The following is a 25,004-nucleotide window of genomic DNA, read 5'->3' on the forward strand; positions in this document are numbered from 1 at the left end:
CTCCTGGGTTCAAGTGATTCTCCTGCCTCAGCCTCCTGAGTAGCTGGGATTACAGGCATGCACCACCACGCCTGGCTAATTTTGTATTTTTAGTAGAGACGGGGTTTCTCCATGTTGGTCAGGCTGGTCTCGAACTCCCCACCTCAGGTGATCCACCCACCTCGGCCTCCTAAAGTGTTGGGATTACAGGCATGAGCCACCGCGCCCAGCCCTGTATTTCCATTTTATCTCCGCTTTCTGGATCTAAAAGAGCCCTACTCTCCAAATTGTTGCCTGGAGGGATGGTTAATGGGTACAAAAATATAGTTAGATAGAAGGAATAAGATCTAATGTTCACTAGCACAATAGGGTGATAGAGTTAACAGAAATTATTGCATATTTCAAAATAATTAAAGGAGTGGAATTAGGTTGTTCCTAACACAAGGAAATGATAAATGCTTGATATGACGGATACTCTAATTACCCTGATTTGATCATTATACATTGCATACTTGTCTCGAAATGTCACATGTACTCCAAAAATATGTACAACTATTATGTATCCATAGTAATTAAAAATAGAGCCTTTTTAAGTTTAAAAATAAGCAAACTGGATGCATGTGGTAGCTCATGCCTATAGTCTCAGCAATTTGGGAGGCCCAGGCAGGAGAACTGTTTGAACCCAGGAGTTTGAGATCAGCCTGGGCAACTAAGTGAGACCCCGGACTCTACAAATATGAAAAAAAAAACAATTTCCCGGGCATGGTGGTAGGCACCTGTAGTCCTAGCTACTCGGGAGGCTGAACCAGGAGGATCACTTGAGCCCAAGAGTTCAAGACTGCAGTAAGATATGACTGTGTCACTGCACTCCAGCTTGGGCAACAGAGTGAGACCTTGTCTGAAAAACAAAACCAAAAAACCCCAAAAAACAAATTGTTGCCTGGAAGAATTGGCTCTTTAATGATCATAGCTCCACTCATCTGCATGGCATTTTATTTTATTTATTGTTATTATTATTATTATTATTATTATTTTTTTTGAGATGGAGTCTCACTCTGTTGCCCAGGCTGGAGTGCAGTAACACGATCTCGGCTCACTGCAACCTCCGCCTCCCAGGTTCAAGCCATTCTTCTGCCTCAGCCTCCCGAGTAACCAGGATTACAGGTGCTTACCACCATGCCCAGCTAATTTTTGTATTTTTAGTAGAGAGGGGTTTCACCATGTTGGCCAGGCTGGTCTCGAACTACTGACCTCAAGTGATCCACCTGCCTCAGCCTCCTAAAGTGCTGGGATTACAGGCACGAGCCACCTAGCCCGGCCTCTGCATGGTATTTTAGAGCAACTGCCTTTATGTTCACAATCTGGCCTGATCGTCCTGCAGCCCTCAGTCCACTAACTCCTATAACTAGTAGAATTCACTTCTCTCATTTACTAGCTGTTGCTAGCTAAGTGTCGCCTGATAGAATGCGATGTCAAACTGTTTTGTTTGGGAGACAGGGAAGGAAATGCCAGAGAAGGGCAGTAATGACTCAGAAGTGAGTTTAAGATGAGGGCTGTGATATCTTGGGGTGGGAGGTGCTAAATTTCGTGTGTGTGTGTGTGTGTGTTCAAACGCAAACTTAAGCTGTGAAATCATTAAGTCTGGAAGTTCCCTGAATATGGGGTGGGGCCATACAAGGGATTCCCTCCTTTTCTCCCCAGGAATAGGGTATGGAAGGCCAGATGTCTCCATCCCACAACGGGGCCTTCCCATTCCTTGGTGTTCTCCTCTGCCCCGCCCCCACTGCCACATCATCACCTCCCACCCCTGTAGTGGGGGAATACAGCATCCCTTCCCCTATGGCCCCTCCAGAGAATTCACACCATCCCAGGAAACTTTCTCCCAATCTCTGTCTCTTTGCCTGGCCACCCAAGCATCCTCCCCCTTCAGCCGGACTTTACCATAAATGCTGCTGCCCCCAATCTTCCCTAATAGGCCTGCCAAGGCACAGAGCTATTTTTACCTCCTTCCCTTCTCAGGCCTGCAGACCTCTGGGAAGAGCAGGAGCAGCCTCTGCTTTCCTCCAGCAGCCGGGTCCCCACCTGGAACATCTGCTCTGCAGCTCAGGGAAGTTCTGCTTTCCCAAGCCTCACCCCATTTGCTGGAATCTTTTCCTTACGTCTGAAGTCCTCCCCAGGTTGGGACCATTTTAGTTCTTAGTTATTCCTTCTGTGGGTTTGGGACTCCATTTGAGCTCCTCTTATTACCTCAACTCTCTGTCCCCCACTGGCCTTGGTTTAGTGCATATGCATTTGAAGCCACCTGTGATTAGAACACATTCCCTCCCACCCCCTAAAATATAGACATATCCCTGCAGATTGCTGGAGAGGGCGGAACAGAGGGATGCCAGTGGCCTCTGCAGAGAAGTCTTTCTCCCTCCATACCTTTCCTTCTTCTCTCAGAATCTCCATCTCTGGCATAGGGAAGTTTACCTCGAGGCCAAGACTTTTCCCAGGTTCCATGGTCTGGGACAGTTAGAGTGAGAAGGGTCACGCCTCGAGCTCTTCATGGTGGCCCTCGGCCACACCAGGCTCTGGAGGAAATATAGAGCTGGCTTGCTGTCCCAGACCCCTGTCTTGTTCCGCTCCTCTCAGTGTCCCCAGTACTAAGCAGGTCTCTTAAAAAACGTCAAAAGCCCCCCTCTCATGCTGCGTCCTTCAAGCAGTTAGACTAAGTGGAAATAGCTCTGGGCAAACATTTTCTATCCAAATAGTGCTTAAGTAGGGGAAGTAAAGCTTTTTAAAAGCCACGTATATGCCTCCTGGGAGGAGTCTGTCATCCGCGGGTAAGGGTGGGGAGGGGGACAAGTGCCATTTCTGCCTCTGTCCCACCACCTCAGATAGGTACCAGCTGACCCACCTTTCTGTCTCTACTCTTCCCAGATACTCGTCCTGATTTGCATCTATCTTAACTCCTCCTGGGGAAACCAAGCCAAGGACCCCCTCACCTCACCCCAGATGGTCACTCAGAACCCGGCTGGACCAGGCCCCGAGCAGTCAGCAGAGCCACAACTCCCGGAAAGGGGTCTTCTAACTTGGAGGGTGTGGGAAATCCAGTCTTCCCTTTCTTTCCATTCCCTTCAGCAGGGAGAGGAAGGGGAGAGGGGAGCATAAACTAACCCCCCTGCCTCACACGATCCCGCCTTCCTGGGGTTAGGAGCATCAGCAGGCCTTTGGGAGGCAGGGAGGAGCCAGGCTGGAACACTTCCCGCCCAGCCCAAAATCTCATCCCCGATGGCACTGCGGAGGCGGCGTGGAGAGGAGCAGCATAGAAACCCGAGACTCCCAGGTTTATTGGGGGTATGATCCAAAAGCTACATTTTTATCCAAGTGGGAGGAATGGGGAGAGGTGCAAAGAAAGCAACAAGTGGCCCCGGGCGGAGCCGGGGGGTGGGGGCGCCAGCCTCCTCCCGCTGGCTGCGCTGCTGCGCCCGGCCCCCGCCCCCGCAGGCATGCGGGGTGATTCACCTCGCCCAGACTGCGCCCAGACCGCCGGACCCCGCAGGGGCTGTCCACGCACTCCACCAGCCCCTCTTGCACTCCTGACGCCCACTCTTCCCCGCCCAGCCCCGCCCGCTTCCAGGAGGCCCAGGGTGCCCGCGCGCCGCGGGTGAGGGTGTCCTCAAGGGCCTGAAAATGCCTGGTGGCCAGGAGCAGAGAGCAGCGAGGGGACAGGGATGGGCCGCCGAGGCCGATGCGGGGGCGCGGGGGCGCAGGGTCGGGGGAGGAGGTTGGCGGTCGCGTTCCCCGCTTGGCACAGCCCCCGCTGTTGCGTGCCTGAGCCCTGAATCACCCGCTATATCAGGCCCGCAGGCGCGGAGGCCCCAGGCCCGGGCCCCGCAGCCAGTGTCCGCTTACAGCGGACCCCAACGATCGCCAGGGACCCCTGACTTTCCTAGAAACTTCCCCCAAGTAGGAAGAAGTTTGACAGAGCCAATTAGGGAAGGAGCGGTCTGCGAGGGGCAGCGTCTTCGAGTCCACCCGCTAATTCGGTTCTGCTACAAGTTTGGGACCGGAGGGAAGGATCTGAGTGGGGAGGTGGGAGGTGCAGAGCGCTCCCCTCTACGCGCCCCAGGAGTCCGCCGCTCCCTCCACCCCATCCCACCCCACCCAACCCCACCCTAGCCGCGCTCGCCGGAAGGAGGGTGGATCTCCCGGGCGCCCGGGCCAGGCTGGGAGGGGAGCAGCGCCACGGGCAGGTCTTCCCACCCCAACTCCCAGGCAGGGGACGCGGGCCGGGCGCGGGAGCTCTGGGCGCCTTCCGCCCCGTGGGCTCACCTGGTAGATCATGACTTTAAAGTTGCGGCGCCGCAGCAGCTCGGCCTCGTTGACCTCCAGCTTCTTGATCTGCCCCGCCTGGCGCTCCAGGCTGCCGCGCACGGTCTTCACGTTGACGCTGACCTTGCGCACCTTCTCCAGCAGCTTGCTCACCGTATTGCTCGTGGTAGCGTGCGCCTTGCCCAGCTTGCTCAGCTCGCCCTGGATGCTCTGCACTGCGCCCTCCATCTCCGCCTGCCGCTCCTCCAGCTGTGCTTGGGTCAGCTGGATCTGGTCTACGGCCCCGATGATTTTGTCCAGGAGGCTCAGCACCAGCACGCCGTTCACCTGGTCCGACTTGATCAGCTCTTCTGAACCGGCCCCCGACGGCTCCTCCGCCGCCTGAGCCCCAGCGGAAGAAGGCTCCGGGGCCTCGGCGTCGGAGTACCCGGGAAGCGGCCGCTCGACAATGTAGAGCGTGGGGTCCTCCATGGCTACCCGGAGCCGTGCGGGGCCGGCCGGGTGGAGCTGGAGCTGGAGCGGGAGACCCGGAGAGAAGCAGAAGCGGAAGGGGGGAGAGCGAGCGGGAGAGAGCGGAGAGCAGAGGAAACTCGAGCCACGTCCGTGCGCACCGGGACAGCGGCCAGAACTGCTGGGCGGGGGATCGGTGAGCTCCGCGGCTCCCCGGCCAAACTCCGGAGTCTGATCGCTGATTGGCTGGCCCCACCCCAGAAAGGGAGGGACCGGGGCAGAAGGGGAGATCGACGAGGCGGGGCGGCGGAGGGGGACCCAAGAGCCGAGCGCCCCACCCTTCCCGGGATGGTTGGAATAGTTGGAGCGGGAGACTAGGGCCTCCGCTGGCTGCGGGAGCGGGACGGGCGGAGGAATGCGAGCTGAGGAACGGAATCAGGTTCTAAGAGTGTTGCTCTCTGTTCCCTCTCACTTGAATTGCTCATCCGAAAATCCTCAAGATCTGGGAGTCGGGTGGAGCAGGAGATTCTGAAATTATGGGCAAAATCTTGTATTTGCCTTTACCTAGTTTTTGAGCGCAAAAGGACCCTTGCCCTTTACAATATTTTCTAAGAGGCCTCTCGGATTTCCTCATCACCAACCCCAACCAGGTTACTAACTCAGGGGTAAGCTTAGGGGGTTGTTTGTGGGGGGGAGAAAGAGAAGGTACTTGGGGTCACGGTGGTGGTGAAGGGCTGCGAAGCTCCTCTAAGTTCCTTTTAGAATTGCCCTAAAAGAGTAGAATTAAGATGAGCAATCAAACGGAAAATAAAGCCCACCTCCCAACCGCCCTTTTTGAGACAGGGTGTCACTCTGTCACCCAGGCTGGAGTGCAGCGGTCCGATCACAATTCACTGCCGCCTCGACCTCCTGGGCTCAAGCAATCCTCCCACTTCAGCCTCCTGAGTAGGTGAGACTATAGGTGCTTGCCACCACGCCCAGCTAATTTTTTTCAATTTTTACTTTTTTCAATTTTTATTTTTTTAGAGACGGGGGTCTACACTATTTTGACCAGGCTGGTCTCGAACTCCTGAGCTCAAGTGATCTGCTGGTTTCAGCCTCCCAAAGTGCTGGGAGCCACCGCGCCTGGTGTAAAGCCCTTTTTAAAAGCCCACCTCTCTTAGGCCAGGCGCGGTGGCTCTTGCTGTAATCCCAGCACTTTGGGAGGCCCAGGCGGGTGGATCACGAGGTCAGGAGTTCAAGACCAGCCTGGCCAAGATGGTGAAACGCTGTCTCTGTTACAAATACAAAAATTAGGCCGGGCGCGGTGGCTCATTCCTGTAATCCCTGCATTTTGGGAGGCAGAGGTGGGTGGATCACCTGAGGTCGGGAGTTTGACCTCAGCCTGACCAACATAAAGAAACCCCATCTCTACTAAAAACACAAAATTAGCCAGGCATGGTGGCGCATGCCTGTAATTCCAGCTATTCGGGAGGCTGAGGCAGGAGAATCACTTGAACCCCGGGGGCAGAGGTTGCAATGAGCTGAGATTCGTGCCACTGCACTCCAGCCTGAGTGCAGACAGAGTGAGACTCTGTCTCAAAAACAAAACAAAACAAAAAACCCCAAAAACCCACCTCTCACCTCTCTCTAAAACTCACCTTTCCTTGTGTTCCCCCTCCCACCGCCCCCTGAGAGGCAGCTGACACCAATCTCAGTGAGCAGGATCTAGGAGTCCATTTCTCTTTCAAGATTCCAGGGACTAACTAACAGTAAGCCATCGGAGATACCATCAAATCCCACCCCCTCATTTGACAGACAGGAAAAGGAAAGCCTGCAGAAGACAGGTGGCTTGCCAGAGATCACTCGCAGGTTAGTGTTGGCATTGGCACTTGAACCCAGGTCTGGACTCCTGCTTTCATGCTCTTTCCACCTTCTGCTTCCACTGGGGCAGGGAGACAGGCACCCACGGCCATTCCCCAACCCCTATGTGCTGTTTCGGAAGATTAACCAAAGCATATTTTCATCCATGCTGGGTACAAGGGAGCAGGCAATTCTGAGCAGGCCCAAGGAGGGTCCTTAGTGCAGAAAGTCCAGAAATAGGGAGGCTGCCTATCCTCCCCCATTTTGCTGTCTAGCACAGCACTGGTGCTGTGAGTCTCTGGAGTGGCACCAGCTCCCTTTCCCACAGAAAAGCGGCAACCCTTTTCCCTGCTTAGGAAACCACACTTGGGTTTCCCCAGCTGGCTGGATGATGGTCCTGGCAAAAGGTCACTTCTAGTGCGGTATCCATTATCATTAGGAAGAGTGAAAAACTGGTCTATGGGGACCCAGGGTCTCCTCAATCCAGACAGAGAACCCACCAACTCAGAAAGGAGACCGACAGTGCAGGGACTGGGTTAGTGCCCTAACAACATTGTAGGGTTTTTTAAGGGTTTACAACACCATATTTGTTAGCTGAAATTCTCATAGAAAATGGAGCCATCAACTAGGGCTGTTTATCAGGTTATCCTGAAGTACTGTTTCTACTAGAAAGGCAAGATACTGGTAACCTCTTTTTTTCCCTTTTTTTTTGAGATGGAGTCTCACTCTCTCGCCAGGCTGGAGTGTAGTGGTGCAATCTCGGCTTACTGCACCCTCTGCCTCCTAGGTTCAAGTGATTCTTCTGCCTCAGCCTCCCGAGTAGCTGGGACTACAGGCACGCACCACCACACCCAGCTAATTTTTTTTTCTATTTTTAGTAGACACGGGGTTTCACCATGTTGGGCAGGATGGTCTCAATCTCTTGAGCTCGTGATCCACCCACCTTGGCCTCCCAAAGTGCTGGGATTACAGGCATGAGCCACTGTGCCTCACCATTTTTTTTTTTTTTAAGACAGAGTCTCACTCTGTTGACCCTGCAGACTCAAACTCCCGGGTTCAGGTGATCCTCCCACCTCAGCCTCCCAAATAGCTGTGACTATAAGCGCACACCACCACACCCGGCTAAGTTTTGTATTTTTTGTAGAAATGGAGTTTCACCATGTTGCCCACGCTGGTCTCAAACACCTAGGCTCAAGAGATCCACTTGCCTTGGCCTCCCAAAATGCTAGGAATACAGGCGTGAGCCACTTCGGCTTTCTGTTTTTTCCAACTTTTTTTTTTTTTTTTTTTGAGACAAGGTCTTGCTCTGTCATGCAGGCTGAGTGCAGTGGCACAATCACAGCTCACTGCAGTCTTGACCTCCTGGACTCAAGTGATCCTCCCACCTCACCCTCTCAAGTAGCTTGGACTACAGGTGTGCCACCTGAAGTGCCACACTTCAATAACTGTTTTCTCACAAACAAATGGCTTTCTCATTTGAGGCTCAAGTAGAATTAAGCTAGTATATAAGATCATATATACACATATAACTGCTAGAACTGGCAGATTACCGACTTATTTTAGAATTTAGGAGAAATGTATTAAAGTAATTTAAATTCCTTCTACTAAGGATTGAAAAAGCTTTTGGAAAAAAGAGGAGTGACAGTAGAGAACCTTATAGGACCTTCATTTCTTAAATGTCCCATAAGATCCTTAGATGATGATGATGATGATGATTATCCTTTTTTTTTTTTTTTTTTTTTTTGAGATGAAGTCTCTCTCTGTCACCCAGGCTAGAGTGCAATGGCACAATCTCGGCTCACTGCAACCTCCACCTCCCGGGTTCAAGCGATTCTCCTGCCTCAGCCTCCCAAGTAGCTGGGATTACAGGCATGTGCCCCCATGCCCAGCTAATTTTTTTTTTTTTTGAGATGGAGTCTTGCTCTGTTGCCCAGGCTGGAGTGCAATGGCATGATCTCGGCTCACTGCAAGCTCTGCCTCCCACGTTCACACCATTCTCCTGCCTCAGCCTCCCAAGTAGCTGGGACTACAGGTGCCCGCCACCACACCTGGCTAATGTTTTGTATTTTTAGTAGAGACGGGGTTTCACCGTGCTAGCCAGGATGGTCTCAATCTTCTGACCTTGTGATCCGCCCACCTCGGCCTCCCAAAGTGCTGGGATTACAGGCGTGAGCCACTGCGCCTGGCCTCGCCCAGCTAATTTTTTGTACTTTTAGTAGAGACGGGGTTTCACCAGGTTGGTCAGCCTGGTCTCGAACTCCTGACATCAGGTGATCCACCCGCCTCGGCCTCCCAAGGGGCTGGGATTACAGGCATGAGCCACAGCACCCGGCCTCTAAGAAGTTTTATCTCTATCCCAGCAACTAGTTTCTTTTCCAGGAGACATCAATTATTACTATATTCTCTCTCTTTTTTTTTTTTTTTTGGGGGGGGTGGAGTTTTGCTCTTGTTGCCCAGACTAGAGTACAGTGGCACCATCTTGGCTCACTGCAACCTCTGCCTCCCGGGTTCAAGTGATTCTCATGCCTCAGCCTCCCAAGTAGCTGAGATTACAGGCATGTGCCACCACACCTGGCTAATTTTTGTATTTTTAGTAGAGAAGGAGTTTTACCATGTTGGCGAGGCTGGTCTCGAACTCCTGACCTCAGATGATCCACCCATCTTGGCCTCCCAAAGTGCTGGGATTACAGGTGTGAGCCACCATGCTCAGCCTATTATTACTATTCTCTTGTGGAATCTTCTATAGACTATTTCTGCATATATGATCATATATATATACACACATATATATATTTCAGCACTTTCCTGTTTTCAGTTATTAATATGTTTTATGGATAGTTCCATATCAGTACATGTAGAACTGCCTTGTTTTCCAATGTATACATCTACTATATTTGTTTAACCAGTTCCCTATCAATGGACATTTACAGATTACAATTTAAATCTCATGGGGGAGGAGTTGCTGAAGACAAGTGGGATTTTTTTGTTTTTGTTTTTTGCTTTTGAGGCAGGATCTCGTTCTATTGCCTAGGCTGGAGTGCAGTCGCTCAATCAGGGCTTACTGCAGCCTCGAACTCCTGGGCTCAAGCAATCCTCCCAACTCAGCCTCCAGAGTAGCTGGGACCACAGGTACACACCACCACACCTGGCTAATTTTTATATTTCTTGTAGAGACAGAGTCCCAGCCATGGGGTTTTGCCATGTTGCCTAGGCTGGTCTTGAACTCCTGGGCTCAAGTGATCCTCCCGTCTTGGCCTCCTGAAGTGCTGGGATTATAGGAATGGGCCACTGTGCCCAGCCTCATCAGGAAAGTATTTCTATACCACTTCTTCAAACAGGAATGTCAGAATTTGTGGATGAGTCAAGTTATGTCCCAGGGGTAGTCCAGTGAATACATCTCTGACTCATTTAATGCCTCCTTAATGGATGATTTCTGTAAAAGGGCCCTACCCCTGCATCCCTATGTTGGAGAAAAATCTGCATCAACAAGTTTCTCTCACATCATTCTTTTTCTTACTAAATGCCAGCTAAGTCCAACAGGGGGCATGCTGAGGCTCAGTGTACTAGCTCTACCAGCACACATGCCGCAAACTGGAGCAGAGCAGTCCTTTCCAGAGCATTTCACTCCATTCCAGTGAAAATAAGCAGTTTCTCTTCATTTGTAACTGCATTCAGCATGCCATTGCCTGCATTCAGGGTTGTTGGTTTGCATTTTCCAGTGCTCACTCTATTTGCTTGCTGAAAGGCACACTGTTCCATTGTGTGCTTTCAGCCACTGAGACAGCATCCATAAAAGGGATAGTGAGGTCAAAGCAAACAATCCCTTTGGCCCAGAAAAAGGACACCAGGATGCAACATGTCAGCAGCTAGTATCTCACAGTGTGCTCTATCGTATTCTTCCATCCATCCACTTGTTCAATAAAACATGACTACTTAACTCCAGCCAGTTACTGGGCTAGGGACTTTAATGAGGATAAATCAAGTCTAGTCCGTTTTTTTTTTTTTTTTTTTTGAGACGGAGTCTCACTGTTGCCCAGGCTGGAGTACGGTGGCACCATCTCAGCTCACTGCAACCTCTGCCCCCCAGATTCTCCTCCCTCAGCTTCCCAAGTACCTGGGATCACAGGCACCCACCACCACATCTGGCTAATTTTTGTAGAGTTGGGGTTTTGCCATGTTCGCCATGGCTGGTCTTGAACTCCTGATCTCAGGTGACCCGCCTGCTTCGGCTTCCCAAAGTGTTGGGATTATAGGCGTGAGCCACTGCACCCGGCCTTTTTTTTTTTTTTTTTTTTTTTGAGACGGAGTGTCGCTCTGTCGCCAGACTGGAGTGCAGTGGCGCGATCTCGGCCCACTGCAACCTCCGCCTCCCGGATTCAAGTGATTCTCCTGCCTCAGCCTCCTGAGTAGCTGGGATTACAGGCACACAGCACCATGCCCAGCTAATTTTTGTATTTTGAATAGAGATGGGGTTTTACCATGTTGGCCAGGCTGGTCTCAAACACCTGATCTCAGGTGATCCACCCGCCTTGGCCTCCCAAAGTGCTGGGATTACAGGCATGAGCCACCATGCCTGGCCGCCCCCAGCATTTTTTTTTTTTTTTTTTAAAGATAAGGTCACATTCTGTTGCCCAGGCTTGAGTGCAGTGGTGCGATCTCGGCTTGTTGCAGCCTCGACTTCCTGAGCTCAGGTGAGCCTCCTATCAGCCTCCCGTGTAGTTGGGACTACAGCTATATGCCACTACACCTGGCTAAATTTTTTTTTTTTTTTTTTTTTGTAGAGATGGGGTTTTGCCACATTTCCCAGGCCACTCTTGAACTCCTGGGCTCAAGCGATCTGTTCACCTCGGCCTCCCAAAGTGCTGGGATTGCAGGTGTGAACCACTGCACCCGGCCGGATGCATAGTGTCTGACACAGCTGAAAGCTCCCTGCCAGCATAGGGAAAGCAGTCACTACTTTCAGGAAGAGTGGGGAAGGGTTCACAGGTGAGGGTAGGTACAAAGGAGGGGGAAAGGACCCCCTCCCAAACCCAGTATCATGCAGTGTGAAAGGGCACTGGGGAATAGCCAAGCACTGCTCATCTCCTCTTATCGTGGTTCTGCCATGAGTCTTATCAGTTTACATTTAGGGAGATCCAGCAAAGGGTGTAAAATGTAATATGTTCTGTTCAGTTTTGGATCTGTGCTGGGAGAGATCCCAGGGAGACTGTGTGTTTTGTTAATAATAAACAGTTGAGACGAATGATGTGTCTTCACATTGGGACAACCGTCTCACATGGGAGGCTAGCCCTCAGCAGCTGGCTCACAGCTGCCACAAACAACAGTGATTTTTTTTTTTTTTTTTTGCCAGCTTTGTAGGCACTATTCTTGTCTCTCTGATATACATATATGAAAAATGCCTATAATATTTGTATATTTCTCTTCCTCAAAATCCCTTCCTTTCTTTGCCTTCGAATATTAATATATAGGGTAACTTCCCTGAACCAGAAAACAGTCAAAATTATTTATTAAGTGCTAATTTATGCATAGTTTGGTGCTAGAAACCATCCAAAGGACACAACCAGCACTTTTGCTGTGGAGTGGGAATTTTAGTTTCAGAGAAGCAGTGATTCAAGCTAACAAAACAGAAAATACAAAAAAACAGGAGAAGGGGGCTGCAGAAAATAAAGCAAAATACATATGGTTTTACCAGCCTGGGCAAAGTGGTAAAACCCCGTCTCTACTAAAAATACAAAAATTAGCCAGGCATGGCAGCGTGTGCCTGTGGTCCCAGCAACTCGGGAGGCTGAGGTGGGAGGATTGCTTGAGCCCAGGGGGCAGAGGCTGCAGTGAGCCAAGATTGCACCACTGCACTCCAGCCTGGGTGACAGAGTGAGAACCTGTCTCAAAAAAAAAGCAAAACTAAGAAACCCTAGATTCCACCAATTATTTCTCCTTTTCTTTTCTTTCTTTCTTTCTTTCTTTTTTTTTATGTTGTTGCCCAGGCTGGTCTCAAACTCCTAAGCTCCTGCCTTTGCCTTCAAACTGTTGGGATTACAGGCATGAGCCACCACACCCAGCCTCCTTTTCTAATTTTATTTGAACTCTGATTTGGCACTGCTGACCAATTTATCTTTGAGATTCTTCCCTCTTAGCCTTGGACACTGTACTATTTTTATTTACTTCTTGTCCCATTTGCTAGCTTATTTTTTCTTCCTTTCATTTTCTTTTTTTAAATAGCTTTATTTATTTATTTATTTATTTATTTATTTATTTATTTATTTATATTGAAACAAGGTCTTCTTCTGTTGCCCAGGCTGGAGTGCAGTGGCATGATCACAGCTTACTGCAGCCTCAACCTCCCAGGCTCAAGCAATCCTCCTACCTCAGCCTCCCAAGTAGCTGGGACTACAGGCATGCACCACCACACCTGACTTACTTTTGTATTTTTGTAGAGACAAGGTCTCACTATGTTCTCCAGGCTGGTCTCAAACTCCTGAGCTCAAGCGATCCACCCGCCTCAGCCTTCCAAAGTGCTGGGGTTACAGGCATGAGCCACTGTACCCAGCTAATTTTCAAAAATTGTTGTAGAGATGGGATCTTGCTGTTTCCCAGGCTGGTTTCAAACTCCTAGGCTCGGCTTCTCAAAGTGTTGGGATTACAAGCATAAACTGGTACATTTGGACAAAAAAAAAAAGCTTTTAATACTGCTTTGAAAGGTTAAACAATATAACTTTATTGAGGTAGAATTCACATACCACACAATTCACCTAAAGCATACAATTGAATAGATTTTACCATATTCACAAAGTTGTGCAAGAATCAGCTTTCATCAGCCCCCAAAAAGCCCTTGACAAAGAAAAAACACTAAAGGGAGACTTTATTCTAAAGAATGTTTGCAAGGAGGGGAAAAGGACTGTTGCAATACGGGGAGGGAATCTATTGCAATAGGGAGAAGGATCTGCCCATAAGGTCTGCAAATGTCTTAAGGGCCAGACCTGCCCATAAGGTCTGCAAATGTCTTAAGGGCCAGACCTTTTTCCTTTTATAGAGAGGAGTAAAGCTAGAAAGAACCAGGTGTAGAGAATAGGAGGAAAGTGGCCTGATGAGAGAATAGATCAGAGAATGTTTTACCCTGAGGTCAGGGTATCCTCAGGAGGGATTGTGTGCTGGCTCAGGCTCAATGAGGGTGGGCCAGAGTTCAGGGCCTGGAGGAAGAAGAAAAGCTTAAACAAAATGTGTTATTATTATTTTTTTTAAATGGAGTTTCGCTCTTCTTGCCCAGGTTGGAGTGCACTGGCGCTATCTTGGCTCACAGCAACCTCCGCCTCCCAGGTTTAAGAGATTCTCCTACCTCAGCCTCCCGAGTAGCTGGGATTACAGGCATGCGCCACCATGCCCGGCTAATTTTTTGTATTTTTAGTAGAGACAGGGTTTCTCCATGTTGGTCAGTCTGGTCTCAAAGTCCCAACTTCAGATTACAGGCTTAAGCCACCGAGCCCAGCCTTTTATTTATTTATTTATTTTTGAGACGGAGTCTCACTCTGTCACCCAGGCTGGAGTACAGTGGCGTGATCTCGGCTCACTGCAACCTCCGCCTCCCGGGTTCAAGTGATTCTGCCACTTCAGCCTCCTGAGTAGCTGGGATTACAGACACACGCCATCATGCCCGGCTAATTTTTGTATTTTTGTAGAAACGGGTTTCACCATGTTGGCCAGGCTGGCCTTGAACTCCTGACCTCAGGTGATCTGCCCACCTTGGCCTCCCAAAGTGCTGAGATTACAGGCGTGAGCCACCACGCTGAACCAACAAAATTTGTTTAATGAGCATTTTGTTCATTGTGATCAGTGTTGGGAAAACCAGTTTAGCTGGTCATTCATGAGGCAGAGAATAAGAATTTGAAGTTCTGTGTCTGTTCCTGTCATAGGTAAACAATGGGGGTCATCTGCAAGTCACATGGGGAAGAGTGGTTCTCGGCAGTAAACAAAAACATAGGGAATTCCTTTAACCTTGGATGCTTTCCAAGAGCACAGGGCTCAGGTGAAATTCACCACTGTTACCCCATACCCATTAGCTGTCACTCCCCACTCCTCTCTTCCCCTGTCCCCTAGCAACCAGGAAGTTTTAAGTCTCTATAGATTTTCCTGTTCTGAGCACTTCATATGAATGGAATCATACAATTTGTAGCCTTTTGTGTCTGGCTTCTTTTACTTAGCATGTTTTCAAGGTTGATCTATGTTGTAGCATGTATCAATGCTTCATTCCTCTTTATGGCTATATTCCATTGTATAAATATGCCCCATGCTGTTTATCTATTCATCAGCTGATGGACGTTTGAGTTGTTTCCATTTTTTTGTTTTTTTAAGAGACAGTCTCCCTGTTGCCCAAGCTGGTGTGCAGTGGCACAATCATGGCTCACTGCAACCTCAAACTACTGGTCTCTAGCCATCCTCCTTCCTCAGCCTCCCAAGTAGCTTGGACTACTGGTCACGACTGGCTAATTTTTTTTTTTTAGACGGAGTCTTGCTCTGTCACCCAGGCTGGAGTACAGTGGCACAATCTCGGCTCACTGCAACCTCTGCCCCCTGGGTTCAAGCAATTCTCCTGCTTAAGCCTCCTGAGTAGCTGGGATTACAGGTGCGCATGACCACATCCGGCTAATTTTTGTATTTTTAGTAGAGACGGGGTTTCACCATGTTGGTCAGGCTGGTCTCGAACTCCTGACCTCGTAATCCACCCACCTCAGCCTCCCAAAGTGCTGGGATTACAGGCGTGAGCCACCGTGCCCAGCCTAAACCAAATATCTTTCCTCAAAAACTAGAATGCTTCTTGGCTTATTTCTGTTGATGGTGGGACCGTCCTATCAATCACCAGAGACTTCAACCTTAGAATTATATTTATCTCCTCTCTTTCTCTCATCTACTAAAGCAAATGAAATCCCAAGTCCTGCCTTCTTTCCTTCATTATCACTCCCCTGTAATTCCCATTTCTGTGACTGTCGCTCTGATCCTGTTGTTATCAGCTGATGGCTGCATTGTTACTGTACTTTCCTAGTTTGTCTCTGTGTCTCCAACCTTTTCCTTCCAATTCATAATGCATTTTAGAATGAAAATTGATTTGAAAAACTGTAAATGATAGTTTGGAAGGGGCTGGAACTAGAAAAAAGGAGATCTAACAGGAGACTACTGCAATAGTCCCAGCAGGAGAAGATGATCATTTGAACTAGAGCAATACGGGGCACAGAGAGAGGGCTGTTGGGTGAGCGCTATAGCATGAAAACCATTAGGGCTTGATGAATGAGTACTTGTAGACACTGAAGGAGAAGGAGGAGTCTAAAATATTACAACTTTGGCTAGGCACAGTGGCTCACGCCTGTAATCCCAGCACTTTGGGAGGCCGAGCCAGGCGGATCATTTGAGGTCAGGAGTTCGAGATCAGCCTGGCCAACATGGTGAAACCCTGTCTCTACCAAAAAATACAAAAACTAGCCGGGTGTGGTGGCGCATGCCTGTAGTCCCAGCTACTCGGGAGGCTGAGGCAGGAAAACTGCTTGAACCCGAGAGGTAGAGGTTGCAGTGAGCTGAGATCACGCCACTGCACTCCAGCCTGGGCAACAAAGTGAGACTCTGTCTCAAACAAACAAACAAACTGGCAAATAAAGGGAATCAATGAAGCATTAATCCTACCTTTTCTGGCCGGGTGAAGTAACTCACGCCTGTAATCCTAACACGGTGGGAGGCCAAGGCAAGTGGATCACTTGAGGTCAGGAGTTCAAGACCAGCCTGGCCAACATGGTGAAACCTCATGTCTACTAAAAATACCAAAATTAGCCAGGTGTGCTTGTGCACACCTGTAATCCCAGCTATTTGGGAGACTGAGGCAGGAGAATCACTTGAGCCCAGGAGGCAGAGGTTGCAGTGAGCCGAGATCGCTCCATTGCACTCTAGCCTGGTGGACTAGAGTGAAACTCTGTTCCAAAAAAAAAAAAAAAAATCTTACCTTTTCTGTTTGGATTGTACCTCTGTGTAACCAAATAGCGGTTGGGTGAAGGAAAGCGCTTATTTATAAAATATTTTCAGCTCATAAATAAAGAAGGAATGATGGATTTAGAATGTCACTATTTTGTAGCCTCTAGTGAAAAAATGAGCTAATGATCATTAATGCCCGCTAAAACTATTAGGCAGAAAATTGTGGGGAACTCTATAATTATTATATCAAAGTAACAACTCAACCCACTCATTAATCTTTGTATTTATTTTTTTTTTGAGGCAGGAGAATGGCTTGAGCCTGGGAGGTTGAGGCTGCAATGAGCTGGGCTTGTGCCACTGCACTCCAGCCTGAGCGACAGAGTGAGACCCTATCTCAAAAAAAAAAAAATTTAAGTATGATAGCAGCATTGTGGTTATGTTTTTTAAAAATTCATACATTTTTGAGATATATACTGAAGTATTTACAGATGATATGATATCACATCTAAGATTTGATTCACAATAATTCTGGCGGAAGTAGATGGGATATAAATGAAACAAGCTGGACTATTTGTTGATTATGGTTGAAGCTGGGTGATATGTACATAGGGATTCATTATCCCGTCTCTGCCTTCTGTATCCTTAGGTTCCACACCCACGGATTCAACCAACTGTGGATAGAAATTATTAGGAAAAATTTCCACAAAATTCCAAAAAGCAAAATATGAATTTGCCAACTACTGTGTTGAATCCACAAAAATGAAGTGATGTGTGGGCATTGTATTAGGCCTAAGTAAGCTAGAGATGATTTAAAGTATATGAGAGGATGTGCATTAGGTTATATGCCAATACTACACCATTGTATTGTATTGTATTGTATTGTATTGTATTGTATTATTGTATTGTATTGTATTGTATTGTATTTTTTGGACAGGGTCTTGCTCTGTCTCCCAGGCTGGAGTGCAGTGGCACAATCTCGGCTCACTGCAACCTCCAACACCTGGGTTCAAGCGATTCTCCTGCCACAGCCTCCCGAGTAGCTAGGATTACAGGCGCCCACCACCACGCCCGGCTTATTAGTATTTTTATTAGAGACAGGGTTTCACCATGTTGGCCAGGCTGGTCTCGAACTCCTTACCTCAAGTGATCTGCCCGCCTCACCCTTCCAAAGTGCTGGTATTACAGACGTGAGCCACCAAGCCCCGCCTGAAGTTTCCCATAATAAAAAATACTAAGGTTGTTTTAAGGATGAAATGTGTTCACATCTGTAAAGGGACATATCAAAATGTTTGATACACAATGTGTGGCAAATAATGTGCATGACCCTTTTCCTTTTCTCTCACTTGAACCAATTCAGAACTCGTGTTCAAAGAGACTGTTTCTGTTAAACCTATTTTGTTGCACAAGAGAAGAGCCCCTTCCTTTCAACTTTCCAGTTGGAACCAAGACCAGAGCTTTCAAACAAGCCACTCTCAGTAAACGCAGTAAGTTTTTAGTAGCTGTGCATATTAAAGCAAAACCATTTCATTTGTGGAATCTGGCCCTTTTCCCAGGAAACGGTGTTTCCATTTCACAACCTAACAGAACAGGAAGAGTGTAAACTCTTGTTCAGTTACAGATTTCTTGTGCTTCACTTAGATTTCCACATTTCTATTGTGCTCTGAGTGTGAGAGTCCAGCTGTGTGTTGGTGGAGTGACTCATTTTTCCATGGAGACACGTATTCCTATGAATCCCAGGGGCCTCTGATTGGTATGAAAGAGCAATCAGCACAGATGTAGTCCACGGATGCATCATATGACTTAAGGGAGATGATTTAAACGGTTTTTCCATGGGCTTAAATTGAAAGAGGCAACTGAGCTATTCAGATTATTCATATGCTCCAAACCCTTTAGTGTTTACAAGTGGCTAAGAGTGGCTACTTGAGACCACAAAGGAATATTAATACAAGAGAAACAAAAGCATAATCTGTATTCTTTGGGTGTTTAAAAATCTCAATGAGGGCCGCGCGCAGTAGCTCATGCCTGTAATCCCAGCACTTTGGGAGGCCGAGGCAGGCAGATCATTTGAGGTCAGGAGTTTGAGACCAGCCTAGGCAACATGGCAAAATCCCGTCTTTACTAAAAATACAAAAATTAGCTGGGCATGGTGGAGCGCGCCTGTAATCCTAGCTACTCGGGAGGCCAAGGCAGGAAAAGGTTGCTTGAACCTGGGAGGCAGAGGTTGCAGTAAGCCAAGATCATGCCACTGTACTCCAGCCTGAGTGACAGAGTGAGACTCCGTCGCAAAAAAAAGGCCAGGCGTGGTGACTCACGCCTGTAATCCCAGCACTCTGGGAGGCCGAGGCAGGTGGATTGCTTGAGGTCAGGAGTTCGAGACCAGCCTGGCCAACATGGTGAAACCCTGTCTCTACTAAAAACACAAAAATTAGCCAGGTGCGGTGGTACACGCCTGTAATCCCAGCTACTTGGGAGGCTGAGGCAGGACAATCACTTGAACCTGTGAGACGGAGGTTGCAGTGGCCAAGATCGAGTCACTGCACTCCAGCCTGGGCGACAGAGCGAGACTCTGTCTCAAAAAAAAAAAATCTCATTGAGGAAATAAATGTTAAGAAGTAGAAGAAGAATTCCCAAATAAGCAAATTATATCCAATACAAATGGATATAAAATATATCAATCAATGTTTAGCAGCTCAAGGATAAGAGTAATCAAAATTGAAGTGGCTATCTGGAAAAAAAATTCACTTTTATTTTTATTTATTTATTTTATTTTTTGAGACGGAGTTTTGCTCTTTTGCCCAGGCTGAAGTGAAGTGGCACAATCTCGGCTTAATGCAACCTCCACCTCCTGGTTCAAGCAATTCTCCTGCCTCAGCCTCCCAAGTAGCTGGGATTATAGGCGCCCATCACCACGCCCAGCTACTTTTTGTATTTTTAGTAGGGATAGGGTTTTGTCATGCTGGCTAGGCTGGTCTCGAACTCCTGACCTCAGGTGATCTGCCCACCTCGGCCTCCCAAAGTGCTAGGATTACAGGCATGAGCCACTGTGCCCGGCCAAAAAATTCACTTTTAAAACATTTAAATTATTTTAAATTTACAGTTTTTTTGTTTTTTTTTTTTTTTTGACATGATGTCTTGCTTTGTCGCCCAGGCTGGAGTGCAGTGATCTTGGCTCACTGCAACCTCTGCCTCCCGGGTTCAAGCAATTCTCCTGCCTCAGCCTCCTGAGTAGCTGGGATTACAGGTGCATGCTGCCACATCTGGCTAATTTTTTTGTATTTTGGTAGAGACAGGGTTTCACCGTGTTGCCCAGGCTGGTCGTGAACTGCTGAGCTCAGGCAATCTGCCCGCCTCAGCCTCCCAAAGCGCTGGGATTACAGGCATGAGCCACCGCTCCTGGCTCAGAATTGTTTTTAAAGTACAAAAGTATTATTTCTTCATGAACTATTTGCAAGTAAGTTGACAACCTGACAAGTTTTATCACCCCCAAATACTTTAGTGTGTATTTTCTCCAAACACACATACATAACCACATAGACAACATACATTTTGTAACCATAATACAATAATCAATATCAGGAAATTAATCCTCAGCAGCTGATAAAATTTCATCATTTATCCCGATAATGTCTTTTATGCATAAATGATCCAATTAGACGTAATGCTTAGCAGTTACTGCATCGCTTTAGTCTCCTTCAGTCAGGGAAATATTCTTTCTTTGGCTTTCATAACCTTGACACTTTTGATGATCATAGGACAGTTAATCTGCACAATGTTGCTCAATTTGGTCTTGTCTGATGTTTCCTCATGATTAGATTTAGGATATGTATTATCTTTGGCAGGAATAGCATGAAAGGGACACTGTGCTCTCATTGCATCCTGTCAGGTGATACACAATTTTGATTTCCCCATTACTGGTGATGTTAGCCTTGATCATTAGTTAAGGTGGTATCTGCCAGACTTTTCCAGTGTCAGGTTATCTTTTTTTTTTTTGAGATGGAGTCTCGCTTTGTTGCACAGGCTAAAGTGTAGAGGCACGATCTCGGCTCACTGCAACCTCTGCATCCTAGTTTCAAGTGATTCTCCCACCTTGGTCTCCCAATTAGCTGGGATTATAGGCAAGCGCCACCACCCCTGGCTAAATATATATATACATGGAGAGAGAAAGAGAGCGAGAGAGAGAGATGAGGTTTTGGTATGTTGCTCAGGCTGGTCTAGAACCTCTGGGCTCAGGCCGGGTGCTGTGGCTCAAGCCTGTAATCCCAGCATTTTGGGAGGCTGAGGTGGGCAGATCACTTAAGGCCAGGAGAGACCAGCCTAGGCAACATTGGTGAAACCCCATCTCTACTAAAAATACAAAAACTAGCCAAGTGTGGCAGTGCACACCTGCAGTCCCAGCTACTCAGGAGGCTGAGGCAACAGAATCACTTGAGCCTGGGAGGCAAAGGTTGTAGTAAGCCTAGATGGTGCCACTGCACTCCAGCCTGGGCAACAGAGGAGACTCCATGGCAAAAATAAATTAATTAAATTAAATTAAATTAAAACAATAAATAAAACCCCTGGGCCCAAGTGATCCTCCTGCCTCAGCCTCCCAAAGTGCTGGGATTACAGACATGAACCACCTCACCTGGCCTTATTTATTTATTTATTTGAGATGGAGTCTCGCTCTGTCCCCCAGGCTGGAGTGCAGTGGCACAATCTCGGCTGACTGCAACCTCTGCCTCCCGGGTTCAAGCAATTCTCCTGCCTCAGCCTCCTGAGTAGCTGGGATTACAGGTGCACACCACCATGCCCAGCTAATTTTTGTATTTTTAGTAGAGACAGGGTTTCACCATGTTGGCCAGGCTAGTCTCAAACTCCTGATCTCAAGTGATCTTCTCTCCTTGGCCTCCCAAAGTGCTGGGATTACAGCCACTGTGCCCAGCTCTTATTTATTTTCTTGAGACAAAGTCTCACTTGTCGCCCAGGCTGGAATGCTGTGCCATGAACATGGCTCACTGCAGCCTCAACCTCCTGGGCTCAGCAATCCTCCCACCTCAGCCTCCCAATTAGCTAGGACTACAAGTACATGCCACCTTACCTGACTAATTTTTTTGTGGGGTTTTTTTTTTTTTTTTTTGGTAGAGACAGGATTTTTTTTTTTTGTAGAGACAGGATCTCCCAGGCTGGTCTCAAATTCCTGGGCTCAAGCAATCCTCCTGCCTTGGCCTCCCCAACTGTTGGGATTACAAGTGTGAACCACTATGCCCGGACTATTTAAAAAAAAAAATTTTGGAGAGTTTTCTGGTAAAAACTGGAAAACCTGCTAGACAGATTCTAAAAGACCTGTAATACTTGATTTCTTTGACATTTTAATTTTTAGTCTGAAATTTTCATTTCCAAATTTTCAATTTCTATGCACAAAATTCTTTTTTTTTCTTTTTTTTTTTTACAGTTTTTCCTCCTCTGCTGAGGTTTCTTTTCTTTTCTTTCTTTTTTTTTTTTGAGATGGAGTCCCACTCTGTCGCCCAGGCTGGAGTGCAATGGCGTGATCTTGGCTCACTACAACCTCCACCTCCCCAGTTAAGGTGATTCTTCTGCCTCAGCCTCCCGAGTAGGTAGGATTACAGGCACCCGCCATTATGCCCGGCTAATTTTTGTATTTTTGTAGAGATGGAGTTTCACCATGTTTGCCAGGCTGGTCTTGAACTCCTGACCTCAGGTGATCTGCCCAAGTTGGCCTCCCAAAGTTCTGGGATTACAGGCAGGAGCCACTGCACCCGAATGGAAAGTTCTAAAATTAATTGTGGCTATGGTTGCACAATTCTGTGAGTATTAAAAATTGTTGACTTGTATGCTTTAAATGGGTGAGTTGTATGGTATATGAATTATATCTCAATAAAGCTATTATAACAAAAGATTCAGCAGTTTTGAAAATAGAACATATATATACTTTTTTTTCCTTTTCTTCTTTTTTTCTTTTGCAGAAACAGGAACTGTGTGTCCCAGGCTGGTCTCAAAATCTTGAGCTCAAGTGATCTTCCTGACCCAGCCTCCCAAATCGCTGGGATTACAGGTGTGAGCCACCATGCCTGGCCTGAAAATAGAATATTTGGAAATAAAATGATAAATTCAATAAATGAAATCCTCAAGATTGGAGGAGACCCTAAACTGAATGAAAGCAGAAATTAACTCATGTTACAAATGAACAACAAGACTGTACTGAAGGAGAAGTGGTATGGGAATAGCAATTATGAAATTATATTGTACATATTATAGAATTAAGCAAATGACATATAAAAGAAGGTGGAAGCTAGAGTTCTCATTGCAGGAAAAAAGTAGATTTAAATACAAATTAGGGAATACAAAGGAATCTTAGATGGGTGGAACTGGCGTTAGAGGCATCAGTATAAACCCATAATTTCATATACATCTGTAGAGATAAGAGCTAGAGGTTTGGCCTCTGTGTGTTGAAGGCTTAGAAGCAATAACACAATGTAACAATGAGCAAGCTTGGTACCAAGATCTTGGTTTCTAAATATTGTTCCTCACAACAAAGAAACAACTTAGAGAAATGGATGACTTTAGGGCTGGAACAGGGAAAGTATAAGCTAAGCTTAAAATATCCTGTTGTGATAGAAATTAAGGAAGTCCCCTGCCACCCTCAACACCCCAGCAAAATGATGGGAATATGTCAAAAAACACAGGAGGAAGTTCCATTTCCAATTATGGCTGAGTAATTCCCATCATACCAAGTCTTCTGTAAATAAGAACGATATACTGAGAGCAAAATATTAAAGAACAAACAAACAAAAACTACCTGAAGGCATTAGCAAACAACAGGAGGAATATACTGCACAGAGGTGGATACCTGGAAGAGAAGAGGACTGAATGGGTTTCCCATGTTTTACAGCTTTTAGTCTAAGGGAAGTCCAAAGTCTGCAAAGTGAGTGGTTAAAACAAAGCTGGGGGTAGTGGTGTGCGCCTGTAGTCCCACCTACTCAGAAGGCTGACGTGGGAGGAAACCCTGAGCCCAGGAGTTCAAGGCTGTAGAGCACTAAGATTGTGCCTGTGAATACCCACTGTATTCCCATCCAGGCAACACAGTAAGACCTCATCTCTTTTTTTTTTTTTTTGAGACAGAGTTTCACTCTGCTGCTCAGGCTGGAGTACAGTGGCGTGATCTCAGCTCACAGCAACCTCTGCCTCCCAGCAACCTCTGCTTCCCGGGTTCAAGTGATTCTCCTGCCTCGGTCTCCTGAGTAGCTGGGACTACAGCTATTTTTAGTAGAGACAGGGTTTCACCATGCTTCCCGGGCTGGTCTTGAACTCCTGACCTCAGGTGATCTGCCGGTTTCAGCCTCCCAAAGTGCTGGGATTACAGGCGTGAACCACTGTGCCCGAGATCTTATCTCTTAAAACGACAACAACATCAACAAAAACAAAACAACAAAAACCCAAACCCCGCAGTTTTAAAGCTTGAATTGTTCAGGGCAACCCCAGCAGGTGGAAATAATGGGAGGAAATCCTATCAAAATAAGAGCCACAGAGAGGGAGGCTCAAATTCTGTGCATAAACTATAGTCCCAGCTACTCGGGAGTCCCAGTACCTGTAGTCCCAGCTACTTGGGAGGTTGAGGTGGGAGGCTCGCTTAAGCCCAGGAAGTCAAGGCTGTAGTGAGCTGTGATGATGCCACTGCACGCCAGCCTGGGTGACAAAGTGAGACCCTGTCTCAAAAAAAAAAAAATAAATAAATTCAGAACTTTAAAAAATCACCCTGAAAAGAAACCCCATGCCCTTTTATTATTTTTTTCACTTTTTTGACTTTATTATTTTTTCTTTAAAACAATATTTATTCTTTTTTGTTGAGACTGGGTGTCACTATGTTGCCCAGGCTAGTCTTGAACTCCTGGGCTCAAGCCATCCTCCTGCCTCAGCCTCCCAAAATGCTGAGATTACAGGTGTGAGCCACTGTGTCTGGCCAAGAAACCCCATGCCCTTTAGCCATCACGTTCCATTCTCCCCATCACCCCAGCCCTAGGCATTAATAATCTACTTTTTGCCTCTATAGATTTGTCTACTCTAGACATATCATATAAATGCAATCATATATGTGGTCTTTTTTGACTGACTTCTTTCACTTGGTATGTTTTCAAGGTTTATGTTGTAACATGTATCATTACTTCATCCCTTTTTATTGCTGAGTAACATCTCATTGTGTGGCTGTACTACATTTTCTTTATCCATTCATCCATTGTTGAACATCTGGGTTGTTTCCAATTTTGGGCTATTGTGTATAATGCTGTTATGAACATTTGTGTACACGTTTTTCTGTGGACATTTGGTTTTTATTTCTCTTAAGTGTATACCTAGGAGTGGAATTGTTGGATTATATGGTAACTCTATGATAAGACTTTCAAGAAATTGCCAGACTATTTTCCAAAGTAGTTGCCCCATTTTACATCTTCACCAGTAGTGAATGGGGGTTCCGA

At 47.1% G+C, this 25,004-nt stretch overlaps 1 protein-coding gene, 1 long non-coding RNA gene and 1 other non-coding gene across 3 annotated transcripts in view; 1 reads left to right on the plus strand and 2 right to left on the minus strand.

The window, feature by feature from the left end:
- The window catches only part of CAVIN1 (caveolae associated protein 1), a 20,731-nt gene extending 15,796 nt beyond the window's left edge, over positions 1-4,935 (minus strand). The window contains exon 1 of the mRNA XM_054457605.2: positions 4,297-4,935. Coding sequence (XP_054313580.1) covers positions 4,297-4,767 — 471 coding nt within the window. The 5' untranslated portion in view covers positions 4,768-4,935. The remainder of the gene's footprint in view (positions 1-4,296) is intronic.
- LOC134738740 (uncharacterized) lies at positions 4,159-24,840 on the plus strand. Its single transcript, XR_010124713.1, has 3 exons — positions 4,159-4,942; positions 17,894-18,020; positions 22,500-24,840. It is a non-coding gene; the product is annotated as an uncharacterized LOC134738740 (long non-coding RNA).
- Positions 21,808-21,869, minus strand: LOC129018480 (U7 small nuclear RNA). Its single transcript, XR_008495302.1, has one exon. It is a non-coding gene; the product is annotated as a U7 small nuclear RNA (small nuclear RNA).
- Positions 24,841-25,004: the final 164 nt, after the last annotated feature.

This window comes from Pongo pygmaeus, chromosome 19 (genome assembly GCF_028885625.2).
Source record: "Pongo pygmaeus isolate AG05252 chromosome 19, NHGRI_mPonPyg2-v2.0_pri, whole genome shotgun sequence".
Taxonomy (NCBI): Eukaryota; Metazoa; Chordata; class Mammalia; order Primates; family Hominidae; genus Pongo; species Pongo pygmaeus.